The sequence below is a fragment of the Phocoena phocoena genome, chromosome 11 (assembly GCF_963924675.1).
Source record: "Phocoena phocoena chromosome 11, mPhoPho1.1, whole genome shotgun sequence".
Lineage (NCBI taxonomy): Eukaryota > Metazoa > Chordata > Mammalia > Artiodactyla > Phocoenidae > Phocoena > Phocoena phocoena.
Genome location: NC_089229.1, coordinates 77,043,748 through 77,065,012, shown reverse-complemented (window position 1 = coordinate 77,065,012; position 21,265 = coordinate 77,043,748). Strand labels below are relative to the sequence as shown.

General features: G+C 36.9%; 1 protein-coding gene across 2 annotated transcripts in view; it reads right to left on the bottom strand.

Moving 5' to 3' along the window:
* IPO8 (importin 8) overlaps nt 1-21,012 on the bottom strand; it is a 69,070-nt gene extending 48,058 nt beyond the window's left edge. Inside the window, exons 1-6 of one of the 2 annotated variants that reach the window (XM_065887081.1) lie at nt 20,929-21,012; nt 15,298-15,379; nt 9,833-9,989; nt 6,672-6,830; nt 5,527-5,683; nt 466-555 (exon numbers count right to left, since the gene is read on the bottom strand). In XM_065887081.1, the coding sequence (XP_065743153.1) occupies nt 466-555; nt 5,527-5,683; nt 6,672-6,830; nt 9,833-9,989; nt 15,298-15,379; nt 20,929-21,012 (729 nt within the window). Of the gene's footprint in view, nt 1-465; nt 556-1,001; nt 1,026-5,526; nt 5,684-6,671; nt 6,831-9,832; nt 9,990-15,297; nt 15,380-20,928 lie in introns of those variants that run through there. The other variant, XM_065887082.1, reaches the window with a different exon arrangement.
* Between the last annotated feature and the right edge of the window lie 253 nt (nt 21,013-21,265).

Here is a 21,265-nt window from a genome sequence, read left to right as displayed (position 1 = left end):
GAACTTCAAAACAGTACCCATCTATACCAGTTTTACAAATATAAAATATGATTGTTCCTCCTAACAAATTTCATTAATGCTCCTTTTTCTGTATACCCTTTTAAATTACTTTTTAATAAGATTTTGTCAGCATACCCTTTTTAATCACTTCTTCCTATAAAGATTCTGTAATATTTTTTGTAGAAAGAAAAAAAATATGGTTGTATATAAATGTAGAGAAAAAAAGACAAGAGGAATAAATACCAAGTTTTAAAAATGGTTATCATTTTTAGTAGGATTAAATAGTTATTATTCTATTAATTTTATCTGAACTTTCTAAAAATGAGTATGTATCATTAATTACTTTTATTACAGTAGTAATTTTTTTTTTCCTAAATAGCAGGCTGGTATAATAAATCAATCTACCACAAATAACCCAAACCCAAGTTTTCCCCATTCTTCTTAGGAACAGAAGCCCTTTCTTACAGGTGGAACAGTCCTGTCAATAATAGTTCGGAAGATCTCCATCCACGCTGTCATGGTTTGGTTATTCACCAGCTGAAGAGGCAATGCATACTGAAAACAAAGGACAACAACATCAGACAATAATTCCTCCCCTCTAAAAAATCAGCAATTTATCTATATTGAAAGGTTGAAATATATGAAACGGTTAACACCTGACCGTGAAATTAGTAATTTCAGGTGGTTCAACCTAAAATTTAACTTAAAACAGCTCTATAAACATATGTATGTAAATTAAATTTTTTTAATCTAGAAAATATACATGCCATGAATTATTTCTCTAGGCATTTTTTTTTTAGCCGCACTGTGCAGCACAAGGGGTCTTAGTTCCTTGACCAGGGATCGAACCTGTGCCCCCTGTATTCAGAGTGTGGAGCCTTAACCACTGGACTGCCATGGAAGTCCCTAAGCTACTTTTTTAAGTAAAAAAATTATAATAATACAGTAAGGCATCATTTGTTCAACATGATATTCTAGATAAGTGATTTTTTACCATTTACCTCTTTGTGTGTCAAACTTTTCATTTTTCCATCTTTATTGAGATATAATTGATATATAATACTATGTATGTTTAAGGTATAGAACAGGACGATTTGATACACATATACATTATGAAATTACTATCACAATAAGGTTAGTCAATACTTCCATTACCTCATAAAATTATCTTTTTATTTTTGAAGTATAGTTCATTTAAAATATTATATTAGTTTCGGGCATATGAGTGATTCAGTATTTTTATAGACTATACTCCATTTAAAGTTATTACCAAATAATGGCTATATTTCCCTGTGCTGTACAATACATCCTTGTTACTTATTTATTTTATACATAGTAGTTAGTGTCTCCTAATCCCATACCCCTGTCTCAACCCTCCCCACCTCCCTCTCCTCACTGTTAACCATTAGTTTGTTCTCTATAACTGTAAATCTGTTTCTGTTTTGTTATATTCATTCGTTTGTTTTATTTTTTTAGATTGCACATATAAGTGATAAGAGTATTTGTCTTTCTTTGTCTGACTATTTCACTAAGTCCATCCACATTGTTGCAAATGGCAGAATTTCATTCTTTTTTATGGCTGAGTAATATTCCATTGTGTATATGTAGATACACACACCACCTCTTTATCTATTCATCTATCGATGGACACTTAGGTTGTTCCCTTATTTTGTCTACTGTAAATAATACCACTATGAACACTGGGGTGCATGTATCTTTTCAAATTAGTGTTTTCATTTTTTTCCAGATATACACCCAGCAGGAGAATTGCTGGATCATGTGGTGGTTCTGTTTTTAGTTTTTTCAGGAACCTCCATACTGCTTTCCATAATGGCTGTACAAATTTACATTCCCACCAACATGTACAAGGATTCCCTTTTCTCCACATCCTTGCCAACATTTGTTATTTGTAGATTTTTTGATGATAGCTATTCTGACCAGTATGAGGTGGTATCCAGTGGTTTTGATTTGCATTTCTCTGATAATTAGTGATGTTCAGCATCTTTTCATGTGCCTGTTGGCCACCTGTATGTCTTCTTTGGATAAATGTCTATTCAGGTCTCCTGCCCATTTTTTAATTGGGTTATTTTTTTGATATTGAGTTGTATGAGCTGTTTATTATAATTTTGGATATTAACCCCTTATTAGTCATATCCTTTGCAAATATTTTCTCCCATTTAGTAGGTTGTCTTTTTCGTTTTGTCAATGATTTCCTCTGCTGTGCAAAAGCTTTTAAGTTTAATTAGGTCCCACTTGTTTATTTCTGCTTTTATTTCCTTGCCTTAGGAGACAGATCAAAAAACAATTGCTATGATTTATGTCAAAGAGTTTTCTCCCTATTTTCTCTCCTAGGAGTTTTATGGTTTCCAAGTCTTAATCCATTTTGTTTATTTTTGTATATGGTGTGAGGAAATGTTCTAATCTCATTCATTTACATGTAACTGTCCAGTTTCCCCAGCACCACTTACTGAAGAGACTGTCTTTTCTCCATTGTATATTCTTGCCTCCTTTGTCATGGATTAATTGACCATAGGTGTGTGGGTGTATTTCTGAGCTCTCTGTTCCGTTCCATTGATCTATATGCTTGTTTTTGTGCCAGTACCATGCTGTTTTGATTACTGTGTCTCTGTAGTATAGTCTGAAGTCAGGGAGCATGATACCTCCAGGTTTGTTCTTTTTTCTCAAGATTGCTTTGGCAAATCAGGGTCTTTTGTAAATTATTTGTTCTAGTTCTATGAAAAATGTCATCAGTATTTTGATAGAGATTGCATTAAATCTATAGATTGCTTTAGGTAGTATGAACATTTTTACAATATTAATTATTCCAATCCAAGAACACAGAATATCTTTCCATTTCTTTGTATTGTTTTTAAATTCCTTCATCAATGTTTTATAGTTTTCAGAGTATAGGTTTTTTACCTCCTTGGTTAAGTTTATTCCTAGGTATTTTACTCTTTTTGATGCAATTGTAAATAGGGGTGTCTCCTTAATTTCTCCTCCCATAATTATCTTTTTTTTGTGGTGGAAACTCATTTTAATGACTTTAATGAAAATCTTTACATCATGAAACATTCAAGAAACATTTTTTCAATTACTTTCCTCTACACTGTGGCATGAAATCACAGTTCACTGTATTACAGTGTGCAGCCCCACCCCTACTACACCTTGAGCTACAGGAGATGAGGCATAGCACCTCTGCATCCATGCAGTCCAAAACCTACTACACACTAAGGACATAATGTTAAGTAAAGCTCACAGTCTAGTTGAGGGGGTGAGGGGGAACACATTTAAACAAGGAATTACAATATGGTATGATAAATAGTACAGATAAAAGCAGTGTAATGTTGATAAGGGCACCTGTGAGGACCACCTAATGCAGCCTGCTACTATCAGAGACAACTTCCTGGAAGAAGTGATATGCAAGCCAAGACCTGAAGGAGCACAAATTGACCAGGGCATAAAGGGGAAGGAGAATGCTCCAGGCAGAAACACAGTGCCTTAAAGGCTCAGAAGTGACAGAGGACATGACCTGCTCATGAAGCTGAAAGAATTTCCATATGGCTGGAGTGCAAAGAACAAAGCTAAAGCTAAGTATGGTATAAGATGAGGCAAGAGATGAAGGGTTTTATAGGCCATGGGAAAAAGTTAACACTTTGTTCTAAACGCAGTGGGGAGTCAGTTGGCTTTACGATGGGGAACATAGGAGGAGCAGGCTAAGGGCTGGGGGAAAGTAACAATGAGTTCACTTCTGGACAAACGAGTTCTGAAATATGTATGGAATATTCAACAGTCCTGTACACAATATTTAATAAATGCTTAGACAAAATCAATTTCATTGCGTCATACTTTTTAAAACATAAATTTTTCTGCCTCATCCCAAATTGTTAGATAATCACTTTTTACTTCCATAAACACTGTAACTGTGCCTCCTAAAGCCTTCTAAATTTTTGCTTCCAGGATTTCCCACTAAAGAATATTACTGTATTAGCATATAATAGATTACTAAAATGGTTTAAAATGATGAGGGTTTTTTTCTGGTTTTTTAGGTTTTTAGCACATACATGTTGAGAAAAAAAATTTTAGATTTTTGTTCTCTTAGCAAACCAAGTAGAAGTAGAGGTTTTAAGAAAACTATTTCATCAGCCTCTGTCTCACTTACTGATTCCTGGCTATGCTTCTCCCAATGGGGAAAGGGAAGTCTGGCTCCAAATAAATGGGATATTACTATATCTAATGGCAAAACATCTCACTGAATAAAAAATATTTGCTAAAAAGTGATTCTCCTGAGGAAGATTTCTGAACAGAAAAACAAAAACAAAAGCACCATACATCTTCCTACCTTATTACTTTTAAAAAAAGAGGATGAAGGAATGTTTTCCTAGTACTCTAGTTTCTTCTCTTTTCTCAGATGTGCCTCCTTTCCCTTTCTCTCTCCCCCAAAAAAGGCTAAGCTGAAAAACCAGGAAAATCTGCCTTGGACTATCTCTATTAAAAGTTTAAAAGATGAGGCTAAAAATATAAATCTTTATTCAAGTGAAATATTCTAGAACAGTATGAAAATACTTAAGTCAGAGAGAAGCCAAGAACAAAACCAAACTATCTTGGCTCTCTAGCCTGATGAAACTACCCTCTTGCCGTGACTAATTTAACTAGAAAGCATGAAATAAAGCCTTAATCCATTCAACATCAAACAGTTTAAACTGACAACAATTATTCTTCTCCACCCAGATCGAAATAACTTACCCAAGTCTTTTGAGGATTAAATTTTAAATATTTTTATATTTAAAACATTCCATATTAATGTTCTTTATAGCTTTCAGGTAAGAAAAAGGAAGTATTTTAAATGAAGGTAAATGAGGCACTCAATCTTGTTTGTTAGCTTTAAATGGGTCAAATGTAAAGAAACTACCATCAATATGCTTTCCCAATTAAAAAAAGGAAATCTCAGGGCTTCTCTGGTGGCGCAGTGGTTGAGAGTCCGCCTGCCAATGCAGGGGACACGGGTTCATGCCCTGGTCCGGGAAGATCCCACATGCCGCAGAGCGGCTGTGCCCATGAGCCATGGCCGCTGAGCCTGCACGTCAGGAGCCTGTGCTCCGCAACGGGAGTGGCCACAACAGTGAGAGGCCCACGTACCGCAAAAAAAAAAAAAAAAAAAGGAACTCTCTTCTTTTCCTTCCTCTTCTCCTATAATCATAACTAATCCTACAGGCAGAATGCTATGGACAGATTAGTCAAATTATCAGGTTTCAGGGAAGTTAACTACCTTGTTTCTTCCATACCCAGACTTCAGAGACTGGGGGTGAAAGGCATATGGACACTGAATCTCAGCTCTGCCACTCAGATAACCTTGGACAATTAAGTTGACCTCTCAAAGTCTGTTCTCTCATAAGGATGTTTTTAAAGAAATACATGTGAGAATATACAATATGTAATTTTTAACAATAACTGACACTTACTGAGCACTTTCTATGTATCAGGCAGAAATACAAGGCACCGTATTTGTCTTCTGCTATAGAAACTTACCTGCACAAGTGCATAAAAGATTTTCAGGATCTGCTTCTGTATTAATACAGAATAATGTGAGGAATCAGAAAGGAGCTGCATGATTTGTTGCTGAATACGAGGCAGAAATATTTGCATTGCTGCTATAAGAGGTTCTCTTTCCTCTGCTTTCTTATATCTACATGAGCAAAGACAAAAAGAGAGAACAATAATTTCTCCCCCCCACAAAAGAGCTATAAACAATGAATGAAAAATAATATTTTTAAACTATATAAAGCTATAACATTCCAAACACTAGCTTACATTTTCTGTTTGGATTGCTAGAATAAACTTGAAAGGGACTTTGAAAAAGCATATCCCTGTTTTAGGCAGAATACCTAAAATCTTTCTAGAAAGAGTTAGACTAGTTCAAAAAAATCCAAGACAGTTTTGCAACTTTCCACATGAATTTTTCTAGTACTTAAATTAATTTTCACATACCACAATTCTTGCTATAAAATACAAGTTGATAAACAGTTCAAATAGACATTCCTATTATATAACAAATAATGTGGTGGAAAAAACATTTGTCCATCTACCACCCTACTTTGAGAAGTTAAAACAGTTTACAAATTTAGGTGCTCTTAGGTCACTTTAACAGGTATAAATCTAAAATATACTCTAAAAATCATTTTAGAAGGAAGACTACAGGACTTTGCATGCAGAAGCAACAATCCCCTTAGGAGCTAGAAAGCAATGCTATTAAATGTGACACTAGTCCCACACCTCCCAAGCAACTTTTATAGAAAAGAAAGTCACTAGCAAAGAAACTTGAACATTTTCTACCTTGCATCCAAAAAGGTAAATGTTTGGTTTACTTAATGATGTGCTTACTTAAATATAAATGTTAAGGTACCTCTCCATCAAAATTTCCAAGGAAAACTGTTAATAAATGGTCCTCTGAAACTAACAAATAAGTTTGAGAAGCACTAACTTAGAGATTAGTACATTAGCAGATTAAAGATTCTTTGAAAAACTGTAGTATATAAACATGTTTAACTGTGTTTAATCCAACATTTCCCAATCTAACCTGATTCTGTAGAACACCCATAGCAGACCCCTCTATGCAATGTAATTCTTCTAAGTAACAGGAGGCTGGTATCTTCAGCCAATAGAAATCAACTTACTCATATGTCTTCACCAGTTGATACAGACATAATAAACTGCCAAGCCAGCTTCCACTGCTCTGTGATTGCAAGTAATAGTCTATCTTGTCGACTACCGCTGGCCAGTGACCAGGGAAATCGTATTTAATGATGGCACGGAGACACATTGTTAACTGGACTCTATAAAGTGGGGGAAAAAAGTCCAAAATCTAAGTAGTTATAAATATCAGGCTTCAAAGACCTCTAATATTGTACATAAAAACACTCTGATTCCTATTTACTTACATTATATAGATATTTATCTGGGGTGGAGGAAAAAAGAGCAGTCCTATAAAGAAAAACCTATAAAGTCCTATAAAGAATTTAAAAATAAATTCAGGGACTTCCCTGGTGGTCCAGTGGTTAAGACTTCGCCTTCCAATGCAGGGGGTGTGGGTTTGATCCCTGGTTGGGGAGCTAAGATCCCACATGCCCTGTGGCCAAAAAACCAAAACGTAAAACAGAGGCAATATTGTAACAAATTCAATAAAGACTCTAAAATTGGTCCACACCAAAAAAAAAAAAAAAAAAACTTAAAATAAACTCATAAAAAATTTTCCAAAAAAAAGACAATGAATCCACCCTAGCTCTGTAAAATTTCCCAGCTTGTTATATTTTGTATTTTGGTTATTATATCCTAAGGGGGAAACAAAACCAAAAAAGTATTTTATCGTTTCAACTGGACATCTTAGCCTAAAAACGGTCAAAGTAAGTAAAATGGAGGCCTACATAACAGTGGGAAACATCTCTGTGAGCCAAAGTCTGGAACCATTCATCATCAGTTCCCAGTCACACAGTATTTTGCACCTATCACAGCTTCCTGAGATCCTAATTTTTGTATGAAGTAACAAGCATTAGCTGGTAATTCCTGAAGAGGAATGCTAAGAACTATTTCCAAAGAAATAAAGAAAAAAGCAACAGGAAAGACATAAAAAAAAGAAGAAGAAACCTCTTTAATGAAACCGCAAAGTGAAGCTATGAAAGATGTGATCTCGTAACACTTAGGTCAGTAATCATTTCCTCAATTGGATACAACTATAATTGGGATTGAAAAGAAAGTGAGGGGAAAAAAAGTTCTCTTCTACCAACTATTAGTATGTCCTTACATGGTCACTTGCAAATGGATGGAGAGTGAATCTAGCTAAATTAGGATTCCATAGTGCCAAGAAAAAGATATGTGTTCAGTTCAACAGCCAATAACTTGATTTCACTGAAATGAAACAAATAATGCCTTTTCCTTGCAAAGGATCTTTTCCAAATCTAATTGCAAAAGATCCTTTGCAATACTCTTAAATAAACTTTGAGAATATTTCTTTAAGAGTAGTTACAGGGCTTCCCTGGTGGCGCAGTGGTTAAGAGTCCGCCTGCCGATGCAGGGGACGCAGGTTCGTGCCCCGGTCCGGGAAGATCCCACATGCCGCAGAGCGGCTGGGCCCGTGAGCCATGGCCGCTGAGCCTGCGCGTCCAGAGCCTGTGCTCCACAACGGGACAGGCCACAACAGTGAGAGGCCCGCGTACCAAAAAAAAAAAAAGAGTAGTTACAGTTAAGCCTTCAGGACATAAAAGAAGCAAAGCCACAAAGAACTGTCTCATAATAAAGATAAAGATAACCCCTTGTGCCACCAGCAGCTGTTCCTAAACAACAAATAGGTCATATTTGTATTCAATAAAACTGAAACTTTTCATTTTTTTAATTTCATCTTCAGGTTGACCCTCTTTTTTTTTTTTTTTTGCAGTACGCGGGCCTCTCAGTTGTGGCCTCTCTCCCATTGCGGAGCACAGGCTCTGGATGCGCAGGCTCAGCGGCCATGGCTCACGGGCCCAGCCACTCTGCGGCATGTGGGATCTTCCCGGACTGGGGCACGAACCTGCGTCCCCTGCATCGGCAGACAGACTCTCAACCACTGCGCCACCAGGGAAGCCCCTAGGTTGACCCTCTTAATCCTTTCTCAATTCCAAGCCAAGCAAAGGATGTTTATGAACAGCCATCCTTTCACATATTAAAGTGTAGAAGTCATTGCTTGCAAGATTCAGAGAGATTTGAAAATGTAAAGATTTTGACAAGAAATGGACACATGATGGTACCACAGGGAAGCCAGTGCCAGATGGCATTTGGGCAACCAATGAGAATGATGATTTTCTTTCATCAATACCCCTATTTTCTCTTCTTACCCAAACAACTGCACAAAGAGGTGTTCAATGTTTGTCCACCTTCCTCACTGTTATCCTCACACTTTCTTCCCTTTCTTCTGCTTATGCCAATGTACATTATACACTCAGGGATAGGTTACATCTAATCTCTTGAAGTTAAATAATTTCATTCCCCTACCTCAATTTCATCTATTTCCCTCCCACATTTTCAAAAGCAACCTAATCACTTACTCATGGTGAAAAGAATTTGTTTCTCCTCTTTTAAGATTGCATAATTTTTTTGACCTACACCTCTGCTATCCACTAAGGGCAGGTACCAGCTACATGCACACACCGTAATTTAATCAAAATTGAATTAAAAATTCGGTTCCTCAGTTACACTAGCCACATTTCAAGTACTCAGTTGGCTTCTATGCCACATGGCTAAATATCAGACAGTGTGGATATAAAACATTTCCATCACTGCAGAAAGTTCTATTGGACAGTGCTGCTTTATAGCATCTAATCTAAATTTGAAAAACCAGAGACAATTCTAGTTTATATTTTCTCTATCCTGTCTTCTTCAAAGGAAAAGAAGCTCAGTTCATAAAAATGAACAAAAAGATAGGTAAAGTGTTACAAAAACTGGTAGGTTAAAACCCCCAGAAGTCAATTTCCCTGTATCAGGGAAAAGAAAAGCAGATAGTAAAAAGTCAAGAGCTCATAACTAAGAACATAGGTTATTCACATAGCAAGGATCTATACAACAATTTTCATTAGATTTTTGCCTCCACTCTTTTTGTGGCAACTTACAGAAACTAAATATTTTTTCCAAAATATTTTGAGGCAAAGAATTACAAATGCAAAAACAAATAACTAAAACTGTATTCTTTGCCCATCTTCATTACTTTATCTCTTTTAAAAAACAAACTTGAGGCTGATGATTAAATCCAACCTCCCCCATTCATATATTTTGGGCTTCCTACTAAGCATATAGAAACAGTATAATGTACCTCACTAAATCTGGAGACCGAATTATTCCTTCCACAATATTATCACGTATTTGCTGGCGATCATTTTCATGAATGTTAAATGGAAATATTGCTTCTCCTGGTGGAGGTTCTCGGTCCGGCCAGTACTGGGTCACCATGTTCTTCAAGTAAATGGCAGCTAAGTCAGAGAAAAACAAATGCTGAAGTAGCAGTATCAAAAAGATGGCTTTCATTCAGCTTTACAGAGCATGAAAGGCTAAACCCTTCAATGCTAAACATGATACCCAGCAAAAATGGAAAATCTTACAGCTATAAATAGCCAAGTGGGGAAGGGAAAATGGATAAGAATTAAAAGTTTCTCTTTAGCTAGTAAAGCAAGTCTAAGCAGAAAACATCTCATTAAATCAAGCTTCCAGAGTTTACATGACAGAAAAATGATCCAGGAACTCAAGTATGCATCCTTAGACTAAACACAAGATGGTCTAAATGAAACTCTGCTAAGTACTTTGAGACCACAAGAGTCATACTGTTCATAATGCCTAATACTGAACTGACAACACATGAAATTCTACAGTCCTTCATGGAGATTGCTTTTTTTGTTGTTTTTTTTTCACGGGCTATTATCCCGCACTACTATTTTGAAACACCTATAGTATTGGTAATTTTTATCTAACCCTTTTGAAATATTTGCCACTTGTAAATATAACAATAAAGAAAAGGACATCAGCTTTCAAATATTTTTGGAAAATCTCAGGAAATTTCTTACCTGTTTATTTCTATCAAAACACATAATCAATGATTCTGTTCCTATTCTTTTTAATCATCAACATTTAACAAAAGACTTCTAAAAGAAGCTAACATACTGCTACAGAATTTTGATAGGGGGTGTGAAGTTTTCTAACCATCCCAGCCGAGCACTGAATGTAAATTAATAATTACTTATAGTGTCATATTCTTACATATACTTAATATATATGAATAAAGAAAGGTGATCTGCAAAGCATTATAACTTTCTTCCCTTAAGTTTCTCCTGTCCCTTCTCCCCTCCACCCAATCCTCCCTTCATCTCAATTTTAACATAAACTAAATTGGCTCATAAAAGCATTATACCACAGAGAATAAACCAACATGTTCTACATTGGCTGTAATATAACAGAAACCCAATGAAATTATAAACCTGACATCCTACAAGGTCCTCTTTCATTAGTTTTGATTCAATACAGGTCTGAAAAAGACAATTTCACCTAAGATTTCCATTTTTTAGGATAAAAACAAAAATTATTTGAGAGAGTGAAAGGGAGGGAGGGAGGGAGGGAGGGAGGGAGAGAAAATGTATCTATATGTGAGAGAGTTTGGGTTTTTGTCTTTTTTTAATTCAGACCACACAGTCTCTGGACTAAGTACCATCGTTTATCCCAGTATATTTATTTTTTAATATTATAGTCATCAGCAATAAAAATACATAAACTGTTGAAAAAAATGAATAAATGATCTAAGAATATGGTCCAACCTGTCAGCAGTTCAGACTGATTTCATGAGATTAATCTTTGCAGAAAGAAAAATCAAAAAATCAATATATTATACACACCGTTTTAATCCCTATAGAACTAGTCTTGAAAATAAAACACAACTTTCAGACAGCAAAGATACAGACATGGTAAAATCATGGACTTACTCATAATTCCGTCATTAAATGCTATTAATTTTATAACTAAAAAATATTTTTATTATGGGACACCACAAGAGATGGCCTATATAAAAGGCACACTGACAAATTTGTATATGTTGGAATAAATCTGCAATTAGTTAAAATAAAATTGAACTTAATGAATAATTTGAAAAGAGAATATTAATTACTCTCATGGATAATCATGGATTACTAAAGATAATGAAGGAAATATACCAAAAATAACTGAAACTGTACCAATAATCTAAAAATCTCCCTTTAATCATTTAATTCAAGTATCTAACATTTGCCAGAGCTAAGAAAATACAAATTATCTTAATTCATTCATGAAGAAATTAAGTATTAAAATTTGCTTTTCTGCAGAATCCACTCACAATTTCAAGCATCTTAACTTTGAAATTAGTTTTAAAACATACAAACGCTTCTCCCCTTCTCAAACACAATATATCATCACACACACTCTATCCTCTGGACCCAGAGCCACCACTACACAGATCAACTGGGTTCCATAACCTCAAAGGGGAAAGGATGCCATTAAACTCTGTGAAGCAGAATGCTGTGCTTTTCTAAGTTGATGTTTTTAAGCTTTTCCATTTTTCACAGTAATTTGGTAGCCCCTCTCTCCTTCCTTGTTATTCCTTTAATCTGTTATTCCTTTAATCTGTTAAGGACTAGGAAATAAGGTAACAAAGTGTATATATTATATATCTAAAACAAGATTAAATAGATTCTGAGTATCCTACAAAGACACATTAGTTTTAACAAAAGAGCTTCTTGAAGTGCTTCTGGACTGATCAGAGGCAACTTTCTGCTTATTTCTAGGTTTTGTATTCTGGAACACTGAGGTTAACTTTAATAATGCTATTAAGCTTACCAATCAAAAGGAAAACAGTGGAGCAAACATCCAAATTTATTTTGTTTGGCTTGCCAATATCAAAATATTACATTTATTTCCTATTTCTTCACAGTAAGGTAATAAAGGACATTCACTAATGAGCTTGCTTGATAATAGCAAGAATATTTTAGAATTCCCCACAAACAAAATAATCAAGCACTGAATATTTTGCAGAACTAAGTATTTCCACTTAATATTAGCATAATTTTTTATACAGGCTGATATTTTTTAATCAAAGATCACATCATTCTTCTTTAAATGTCATGCTAAAATGATAAATTATCTGTCTGGGTGTCACCATCAGATTCTTGGAGCTTTTGTATTTTAATAATAGATTAAATAGAACAGAAAATTTATTAATGGCACTTAAATTTAGGTGATAATGTAGAAGTCTACACAGTATATTTCAGACTGTCTAATAAAATGGATGCTCTAAAGTAGAAAGTTGTCCTAGTAAGTTAGGACATGATCAACCACCAAGACAAACCCTGTCATGTGGCTAACAGATTTGAAATCTACATAAACTATGAAGAAAAAATTGCCTTTAAATGCTATTTACATTTTATATCAAAACTTAATTACCTAAGTTATTAAGATTTAAAGTTGTATACAGTTGGTGAGGACATGGGGAACCCAGCATTCTAATGCACTCTTGATAGAAAAGCAAGTAAATGCAACTTGGTGATAAGATTCAAAATTCTACTTTGTTCAATTCAAAGTATATATTTGAATTTGAATTCTACTAATTCAAAATTGTTAATATCATTGACCTAGTACTTCCATTTGTTAAAATTTATTCTGTGAAACTATCCACACGAGCATCCAGAGATACGTGTCCAAGGATGTTCATTTCAGCATTGCCTCTATCAAAAACCACAAAAAAGGGGCTTCCCTGGTGGCACAGTTGTTGAGAGTCCACCTGCCGATGCAGGGGACACAGGTTTGTGCCCCGGTCCAGGAAGATCCCACATGCCGCGGAGCGGCTGGGCCCGTGAGCCATGGCCGCTGAGCCTGCGCGTCCGGAGCCTGTGCTCCGCAACGGGAGAGGCCACAACAGTGAGAGGCCCACGTACCAAAAAAAAAAAAAAAAACCCACAAAAAGGGACAATAAAGGAAATGTCCACTAATATCAGATTGCTTAAATAAACTATGGCAGTTCTAATTCAAAGAAATATTGAATAACTGTTACAAAGAATGAAGTATATGTACATGGAATGATGCCCCAAGGGTATAAGGTTAAATGAAAAAAAGGAAATTATAAAATAGCATGTGTAATACAAACAGATTTTTGTTACTTTTTAAAACCAACCTATCTACAGGAAAAAAAGAATTAGAGAACCATGCACCAAAGTTGACGGCAGGTATTTCTGGGGGTGGGATTAAGAGGAATCTAATAATATAAACTGTATTTTTGTAATGTTTGTATGTCATATAAAGAAGACATATTAATTTAATAAATTGCTTTAAGATCTCTAAAAATGTTTCTACAAAGCTTTATGGGAAATTCACAATGGCCCTATAAACACTTAGGTTATTAAAATAGGTTTCACTTAGCAAAATGTGGTTTCAAAACAGCCCTATTGGGCTTCCCTGGTGGCGCAGTGGTTGAGAGTCCGCCTGCCGATGCAGGGGACACGGGTTCGTGCCCCGGTCCGGGAAGATCCCACATGTCGCGGAGCGGCTGTGCCTGTGAGCCATGGCCACTGAGCCTGCGCGTCCGGAGCCTGTGCTCCGCAACGGGAGAGGCCACAACAGTGAGAGGCCCGCGTACCACAAAAAAAAAAAAAAAAAAAAAAAGCCCTATTTTATAAAACAAAGATTAAATTGAGAATTGTGGTTTCAAAAAACTTACACAGAAGTCTTACAAACCTTATTAAAGTAAAAAATAATTCCACTGTGAATGCTTTTCCATAGGTTTTTCTTAACCACAAATGGATCATTTAGAAAATCATATTTCTCCAAAACTTAATGATTCCCTATATTTTTATTCTGTTATGTTCAAGTAAAACTAAATACTTTTATCAGTATGTATAGTATAATCCCATTTCTATATTGTTCATCTATCCTTCTACCTGAACACATGCAAAGACTAACGTTCACCCAATGTTAGTGACGGTCATTTCTGAGTGATGAATGTCAGGTAATTTTTTTCTACATTTTTGTTTCTATTTTTCTATATTGCCTAAATTATTTATTAGTACATATCACTTACATAATTCTTTAAGTCTCTTCAATTACATATTTTTAAACTAGGTATTATCATTTTACCCCTTTTATCATGAAATTATTCTCTTTCCAGGACTCATAACACTCTAAGACTTTCCCCATTTTTTAACCTTCTGGGTTCTAACTACCAGTTCATTAAAAAAGCAAAAAGAATAATAATACACATCAAGGAACTACCCTAAGATCCCACAGACTCAAAAGTAAGTTTCATGTTTATAACAAAAGTCCTGCTCCCCAATCATGTGGTTAAGAACACCTGTGCAAACCTTATCTCCACGATCTGATGCATGAATGGAACCAAATTAATATATACAAATTCATGGTCTTAATCTATGGGCCCAAAGGCAAGGCCACCAGGAATCATTAAAAATTAGGGAGATAAAGCTATTAAAACTGGGAAAGCTAAGAGGGAAAAATGGCAAGGTTACAGAGAAAAGGAACTGTAGCTAGAAGGGAGAAGGGAGAAGAAGAAAGAAAAAGCTATGGTAGATTTAAGAGCTCAGTATGGACCTCTAAATTTCCAGGGAAAAAGAGAGTGAGATTTTAAGCCATTAGAAATACTTCATGTGTGTTTCCTATGTTTTCAAAGAAAGCAGATATTTAGAAATGAAATAAAACACTAGTCCTACTTTTACACATAAATAAACTTATAAAGGATTAAAAAAAAAACCAACTCACCTGCCTGGCGTACTGGGAATTCCACATGGTCAGAGACTATAATCCGAAGTAAACTGGGGGCAAAATTGATAATCTTGTAAGACTGAAATTACAAAGAAATATTTTATAAAAAAATAGGGCAATATAAATGAATAACTGTTAGCACCTGTTTCTGAATACATTACTGTCCAAATAAAAGAAAAACTTTTAAAGTGAGAGAAACTCTACAAAGCCAAATGAAGATTACTAAAATACTCCAAGTCAGAAAAATTTACTTAGAATAAGTTGATGAATAAATGAGTAAGAACAATTTTATGCTTTTTGGACATATATTGTCAAAATGCTCTCTGGAAAGGGTGTAGCAATTTACACTCCCAAGAGTAGGATATGTGTGTTCATCTATCTAATATAGGGATTAGCATTATCAGTCCTTCAAAACTTTTAAACCTTATTCATATTTTAAATTACATTTATTCTTTTTTTCCTGTTTGTTGGCTATTTGTTTTCTTCTACAAATTCCTTTATCCCCTCACCCTTTTGTAAATGGAATATTTGTTTTATTCTTAATAAATTCTAGGAGCTATTTTATGAATTTAATCTCAAATTTTTATTTGACTTATACATTGCAAGTGTTTGTTTACAGCTTATTTGTGCTTCAATTTTGTTTACGGTATTTTTGACAAACAGGAAAACATGGGCTACAGAAAACAAGAGATCCAACACAGAAAACGGACAATGGCTGTGCATGAGCTATAGAGAGGAACCAGTCCAGACTGGAACAGTGTGCTTCACAAGACAGTGTTGAGAGCTGTCATCACCAGCTGCTCTCTGTTGCCAGAGCATCTTTTTTTTTTTTAATCTGTTCAACAAATTTTATTGAGTACTGATTATATTCTAGCCATCTTTTTGTTTGTTTGTTTGTTTTTACATCTTTATTGGAGTATAATTGCTTTACAATGGTGTGTTAGTTTCTGCTTTATAACAAAGTGAATCAGTTATACATATACATATGTTCCCATATCTCTTCCCTGCCAGAGCATCTTTTAAATTTAACAATGCCCAAGTGAGCCTGTGCTGATGAACTGCCTGCTGCCTGGGCCATTTCTCCCCATAGACATGTTCTACTTTGACCTATTCCTGAGTTTGGCCATGGTAACTTTAGAAGCAAAAAAAAAAAAAAGAGAGAGAGAGCAGCCTATTCCTTCTGATCATATACCCTCCAGATGTCTAGTACCTGGACCTAGTACCTGTCTAGTACAGGCCTGCCACATTCCCAGAGCTTACACTTGGCCTTGCCCACTGACATTCCCAGAAAAGACTCATACTCAGTGAGGCTAAAGCCAGACCATGACGCAGAGTCGTTTCTGCTTACCTCCTCCCAGGAGCCTGGATCTATGGTGCATCCCTTTCAGTACACCACTAGGTTTGTGCATACCACTCCATTTTTTAAATTTATCACCTTTCCTATTATATGTAATAGCATTTATTAAGATAAATGTTCAGGGACTTCCCTGGTGGCACAGTGGTTAAGACTCCACGCTCCCAATGCAGGGGGCCGGGGTTCGATCCCTGGTCAGAGAATTAGATCCCACATGCATGTCGCAACTAAGAGTTCACATGCCACAACTAAGGAGCCTGTGTGCCGCAACTAAGGAGCCCGCCTGCCACACCTAAGACCCAGTGCAACCAAATAAATACATATGAAAAAAAAAAAGATAAATGTTTGACCAAAAATTTGGAGAAAAGTGGCATCTTTAAACATTGCTTCTTTCCATCCAGGAACATTATGCTTTCTAAGTCTTTCCATATCCTTCAGTAAAATTTTAAATTATCTTATAATTGCTCTTCCTTTCATCCTGTATAAACCTCAAAATCTTAAATCTGTTGTATATAAAGTAAATTGAAACCACCAGAAATTTAAAGTAGTTTTTAAGAAAACAGATTTCTTTTAATAGCAGTTTACAGGAGTCAAAATTAAAACAGATTTAGCTCAGTCTCACCTTCTACATTTATATTCTTGTGAAATAACTCACGTTTATAACTTTTGAGATACTGTAAGATCCTGTAGTGAATCAATGATTGAAACATATATATTGTTTAGTTCTAATCTACATAGTTTACTTATTATACATAAGTACAAAACCTTTACACTTAGATTAATACTACTTATTTGGAAGTAGTTATAGTGGAGACTTTATTTCAACACTGTTGCCACTGTACACATTTTGGAACTCCTCTTTTTGCAACTGTTTGACATTTCAGAGAACTTCTGCAACTTTTTGTCTTCTTTCAGCCTTGATTCAATCAACATTAATTTGACCAGCTAAAACATTCAGTGGTAAATTCAGATATATTCTCATACTACTTTCCTTACAAATATTTATCCAATTTCTTTTTCTACCCTGGGCTTCAAGTTTCTAAAAGATAATAATACTATCTCTCAATGATTTCTTGAGGATTTTGGTTCATACCTGTTAAGTTTTCTGAAAATAAAGTTTCCTTGCTTAGCTAAATTCTGCATTTTATGAGAATTCATTTAAAGCAAAACCTGATGTTTTCCCACTCTGCCTCGTTGCTCTCTCAACATTAACTTTTCCAGTCCTCCAACACATCAAGTTGAAGGCCTTTACTGAATTTGCTCTTCCCTTTCTTCCTCTCCCAGTTCATCTGGTTCACTTCTTCACAATATCTAGGTCTCTGCTCAATGCCATTCTTCAGAGACTGATCACCCTACTTATACATTCCAACACTCTCTCTAGGGCTTTACTCTCTATAGCACTTATAACCTAAAATTGTATTATTTACTTTTCTGTATCCCCCACTAGAAGGTAAGGTCCGTGAGAGCAGAGTCTTGTAGTAGTGCCTGCAAATAACCCAATAAATATGTTATTCACAGAAGCAAACTCTCTTAAAGGGCAATAAAAATGATACATACAGATGCATGGAAAAGGAGAGATTCCAAAGTGTGGCAATGAAAGTAAATATCTTGATTTCCCTTTTGAGGCCATGATTTACTAAAAGAAGACATCTTTCTGGATGAGTTACCAGAAAAAGATATCTACCCATTCCTACTTCCCTATGCTGCTGCTAAAGGGACTGCTGGGTTTAAAGACAGTGATGAATGTGTACAGGATCCATTCTTAATATCCTCCAATAAAACTGAAAACACATTTTTCCAGAGAAGCAATATTGGATATAGCAGTCAAGGAGCCAGTCACTGGTAACAGAAAGATGTTGGCTACAGAAAAATATAGTTCCAAATAAGAATTTATCCTTGGGGGCTTCCCTGGTGGCGCAGTGGTTGAAAATCCACCTGCCGATGCAGGGGACACGGGTTAGTGCCCCGGTCCGGGAAGATCCCACATGTCGCGGAGCACTTGGGCCCGTGAGCCATGGTCGCTGAGCCTGCGCGTCCGGAGCCTGTGCTCCCACAACGGTAGAGGCCACAGCAGTGAGAGGCCCGCGTACCGCAAAAAAAAAATCTAGGTGCAAAAGAATTTACCCTTTGGAACACAGGCCATTATGTTTTGAAACGGCCTACTCTTCTAAATGGCAACTGACAAATCAATCAGTACACTGTAGAAACTGCCCCTATTTCCTATGCAGAGAATATTTATCGTGGGGGGACCTAGACTAAAATATTAAATGAGCTGGACCGTAATCATTTATGGTAGATTCCCCACCTGTTTATTCAACAAAAAAGGAGGTTACAGTGGTGGTAAAGGATAAACATACAAAATCCGACATTAAAACCATGTTTTATTAAAAGGTTATATGACATTATACTTTGGTCTTCTACTTACAATTCAAAAAAATACTTAGAGCATATTACAATCCAAAGCATTATACTAAATATAAATGTTAAATGAGTGACATAGCAATAAGCTACTTTTAGAAGTTACAGAGGAAATTGTGGTCTGTGATTAGTTGGGTGGATATGGGGCAGGGCAGAGTGAGGTTGGAATGGATTTGGATTGAAATACCACGAAGAAAAGGGTAGAATTGGATCCTAAATGTCTCTTGCAGTTCTGTAGGCTTTCCTACCTACCTTTTCCACTTCTATAAATTCAACTGCACTTATATACTGATGACTCAGAAACAAAGCAAGGGTAGGCTAACAGAGGCAGGGTAGTACAACATGATAGCAAAGACATAATCCCTGTCAACACTACCAGTATAACATCTGGCCTCATTGTGAAGAGAAAAAGGCTAACTCCCCTGTTCATACTGGTAGATTGCAAGTTCAGCTCTTGCTTTGTTCCTCCTAACCAATGCCTGGATTACTACTCTTCTAGCCAAGCAACATATAGTACTTTTACTCTGCAAAGCCTGGGACAGGTACTGACTTTAATTTTCCCCTATTCTAAGTGAGAATCCTTTTCTCTTTGAAGCACCAATGCATTCCCTTTGGGCTTCAGTTCAACTCAACCTTCCTTCCAGAGTCAGTGTTTTCACTCTCCCTCTTATCTCTTGGAAATCCTGGATTCACACTTACTCCACCCAGATTTCCCATTAAAATAATCCCTTTCAGAGATTCACAATGGATATTTGCACTTTAAAGTCAACTCCAACGAGGGAAAACCTAAGTGAACTCCTACAGAAACATTTACTTAGGACAGTCGTTCTCACACTTTAGGAAGCACAGAATCACCTAGCTAGCTAATTAAAACATAACTGGGCCCCATCCCCAGAGTTTCTAATTCTTTAAGTCTAGAGTGAAGCCCCATAATTTGCATTTCTAACAAGTTCCCAAACGATGTTGATGTTGCTCATCCTGGGCAACACTTTGAGAACCACTAATTTAGGTATATTCTTTTACATTTTAAGGATTACTGCAACCTCACACAGCTGTCAATCTATCCCGGGGGTGGACCTTAATTCGTACTTTTTAGTGAGAGGTCTCTGATTCATTCTTACAGGTGAGGAGTAAAATACAAGCTAGAGTTTGGGATCATTAAATTTGTTAATGTCGGTAGTATCGCTGGAACATGGTCAAGGCTAGTTAGTAAGAATAGAGGATGGGGAATGAAAGAAAGTCTCACACATTTTACCGTTTATAAGAAATCCCTACACTTACTGCTCGGCGAGTCTTCCGCAAAGCACTAACACCATAAAAATTGCCTGTTCTTCCCAGAGCACTCTCCCGACAGCATTTCTCCAACGCTCCAACAAAACTGCCAATCAGTGTCTAAACGGTCCTGCCAACCCCACAGAAGCAGGCGATGGGCAGGGTTTCCCACAGCAACACCTAAAAAGAGCTGGGTCTGCAGAAAAGCTGAACTCAGATTTGAATTTTAAGTGAATTTTCCCACCAAGTCAGCGTACTTAAGGAAAAGAAATCACATCCCGAAAACACTAGCAAAGCTTGCTAAAGCTTCTTTTTGCGGACCAGGCAGGCTGAACAAACTGCACTGGGGAAGGAAAACGACATGAAAAGATGCAAAGGTGGCCAACAGGTGCGTGAGCCGTTGAGAAAAGATCCGGAGAGTGCGGCGCCACTGGACCCCGGGGCGGGGGCTGGGGCGAGGGTGGAACCGGCCGAGAGACGCGTCGGGGTCTGGGGCCCGGGGCCCGGGTGGGGGTGGAGATCAGGGGCGCCGAGGAGGGAGAGTCCGGCGAGCCGGCGGGGGGCTCCGCAGGCCTGCTCCTTACCTGGTTGAGTTCATTCTCAGCTGCGATCCGCAGCTTCGGGTCGATGGTGCCTTTCAGCGCCTGGATGATCCGGTTGAGGTCCATCTCCCCGGGCGGGGGCTCGGGGGCCCCCGGGCCAGTAGGCCAGACTGCAGCTTTAGTTTTTCTTTTGACCCTCTCAGCCTCCTCCTCCGCGACCCTTGCACTACCTCACTCCCCACCCCCCGCCACCGTCGCCACCTGCAGCCACTTGCTGCGCCACTCTGACTCCGCGCCCCCTGTCCTCCCTTTCTACCCCCAACAACTCGCTCTCCATTCACCCTTTTACGACAGCCGGTGGGAGGCGGGAGAAGTAAGA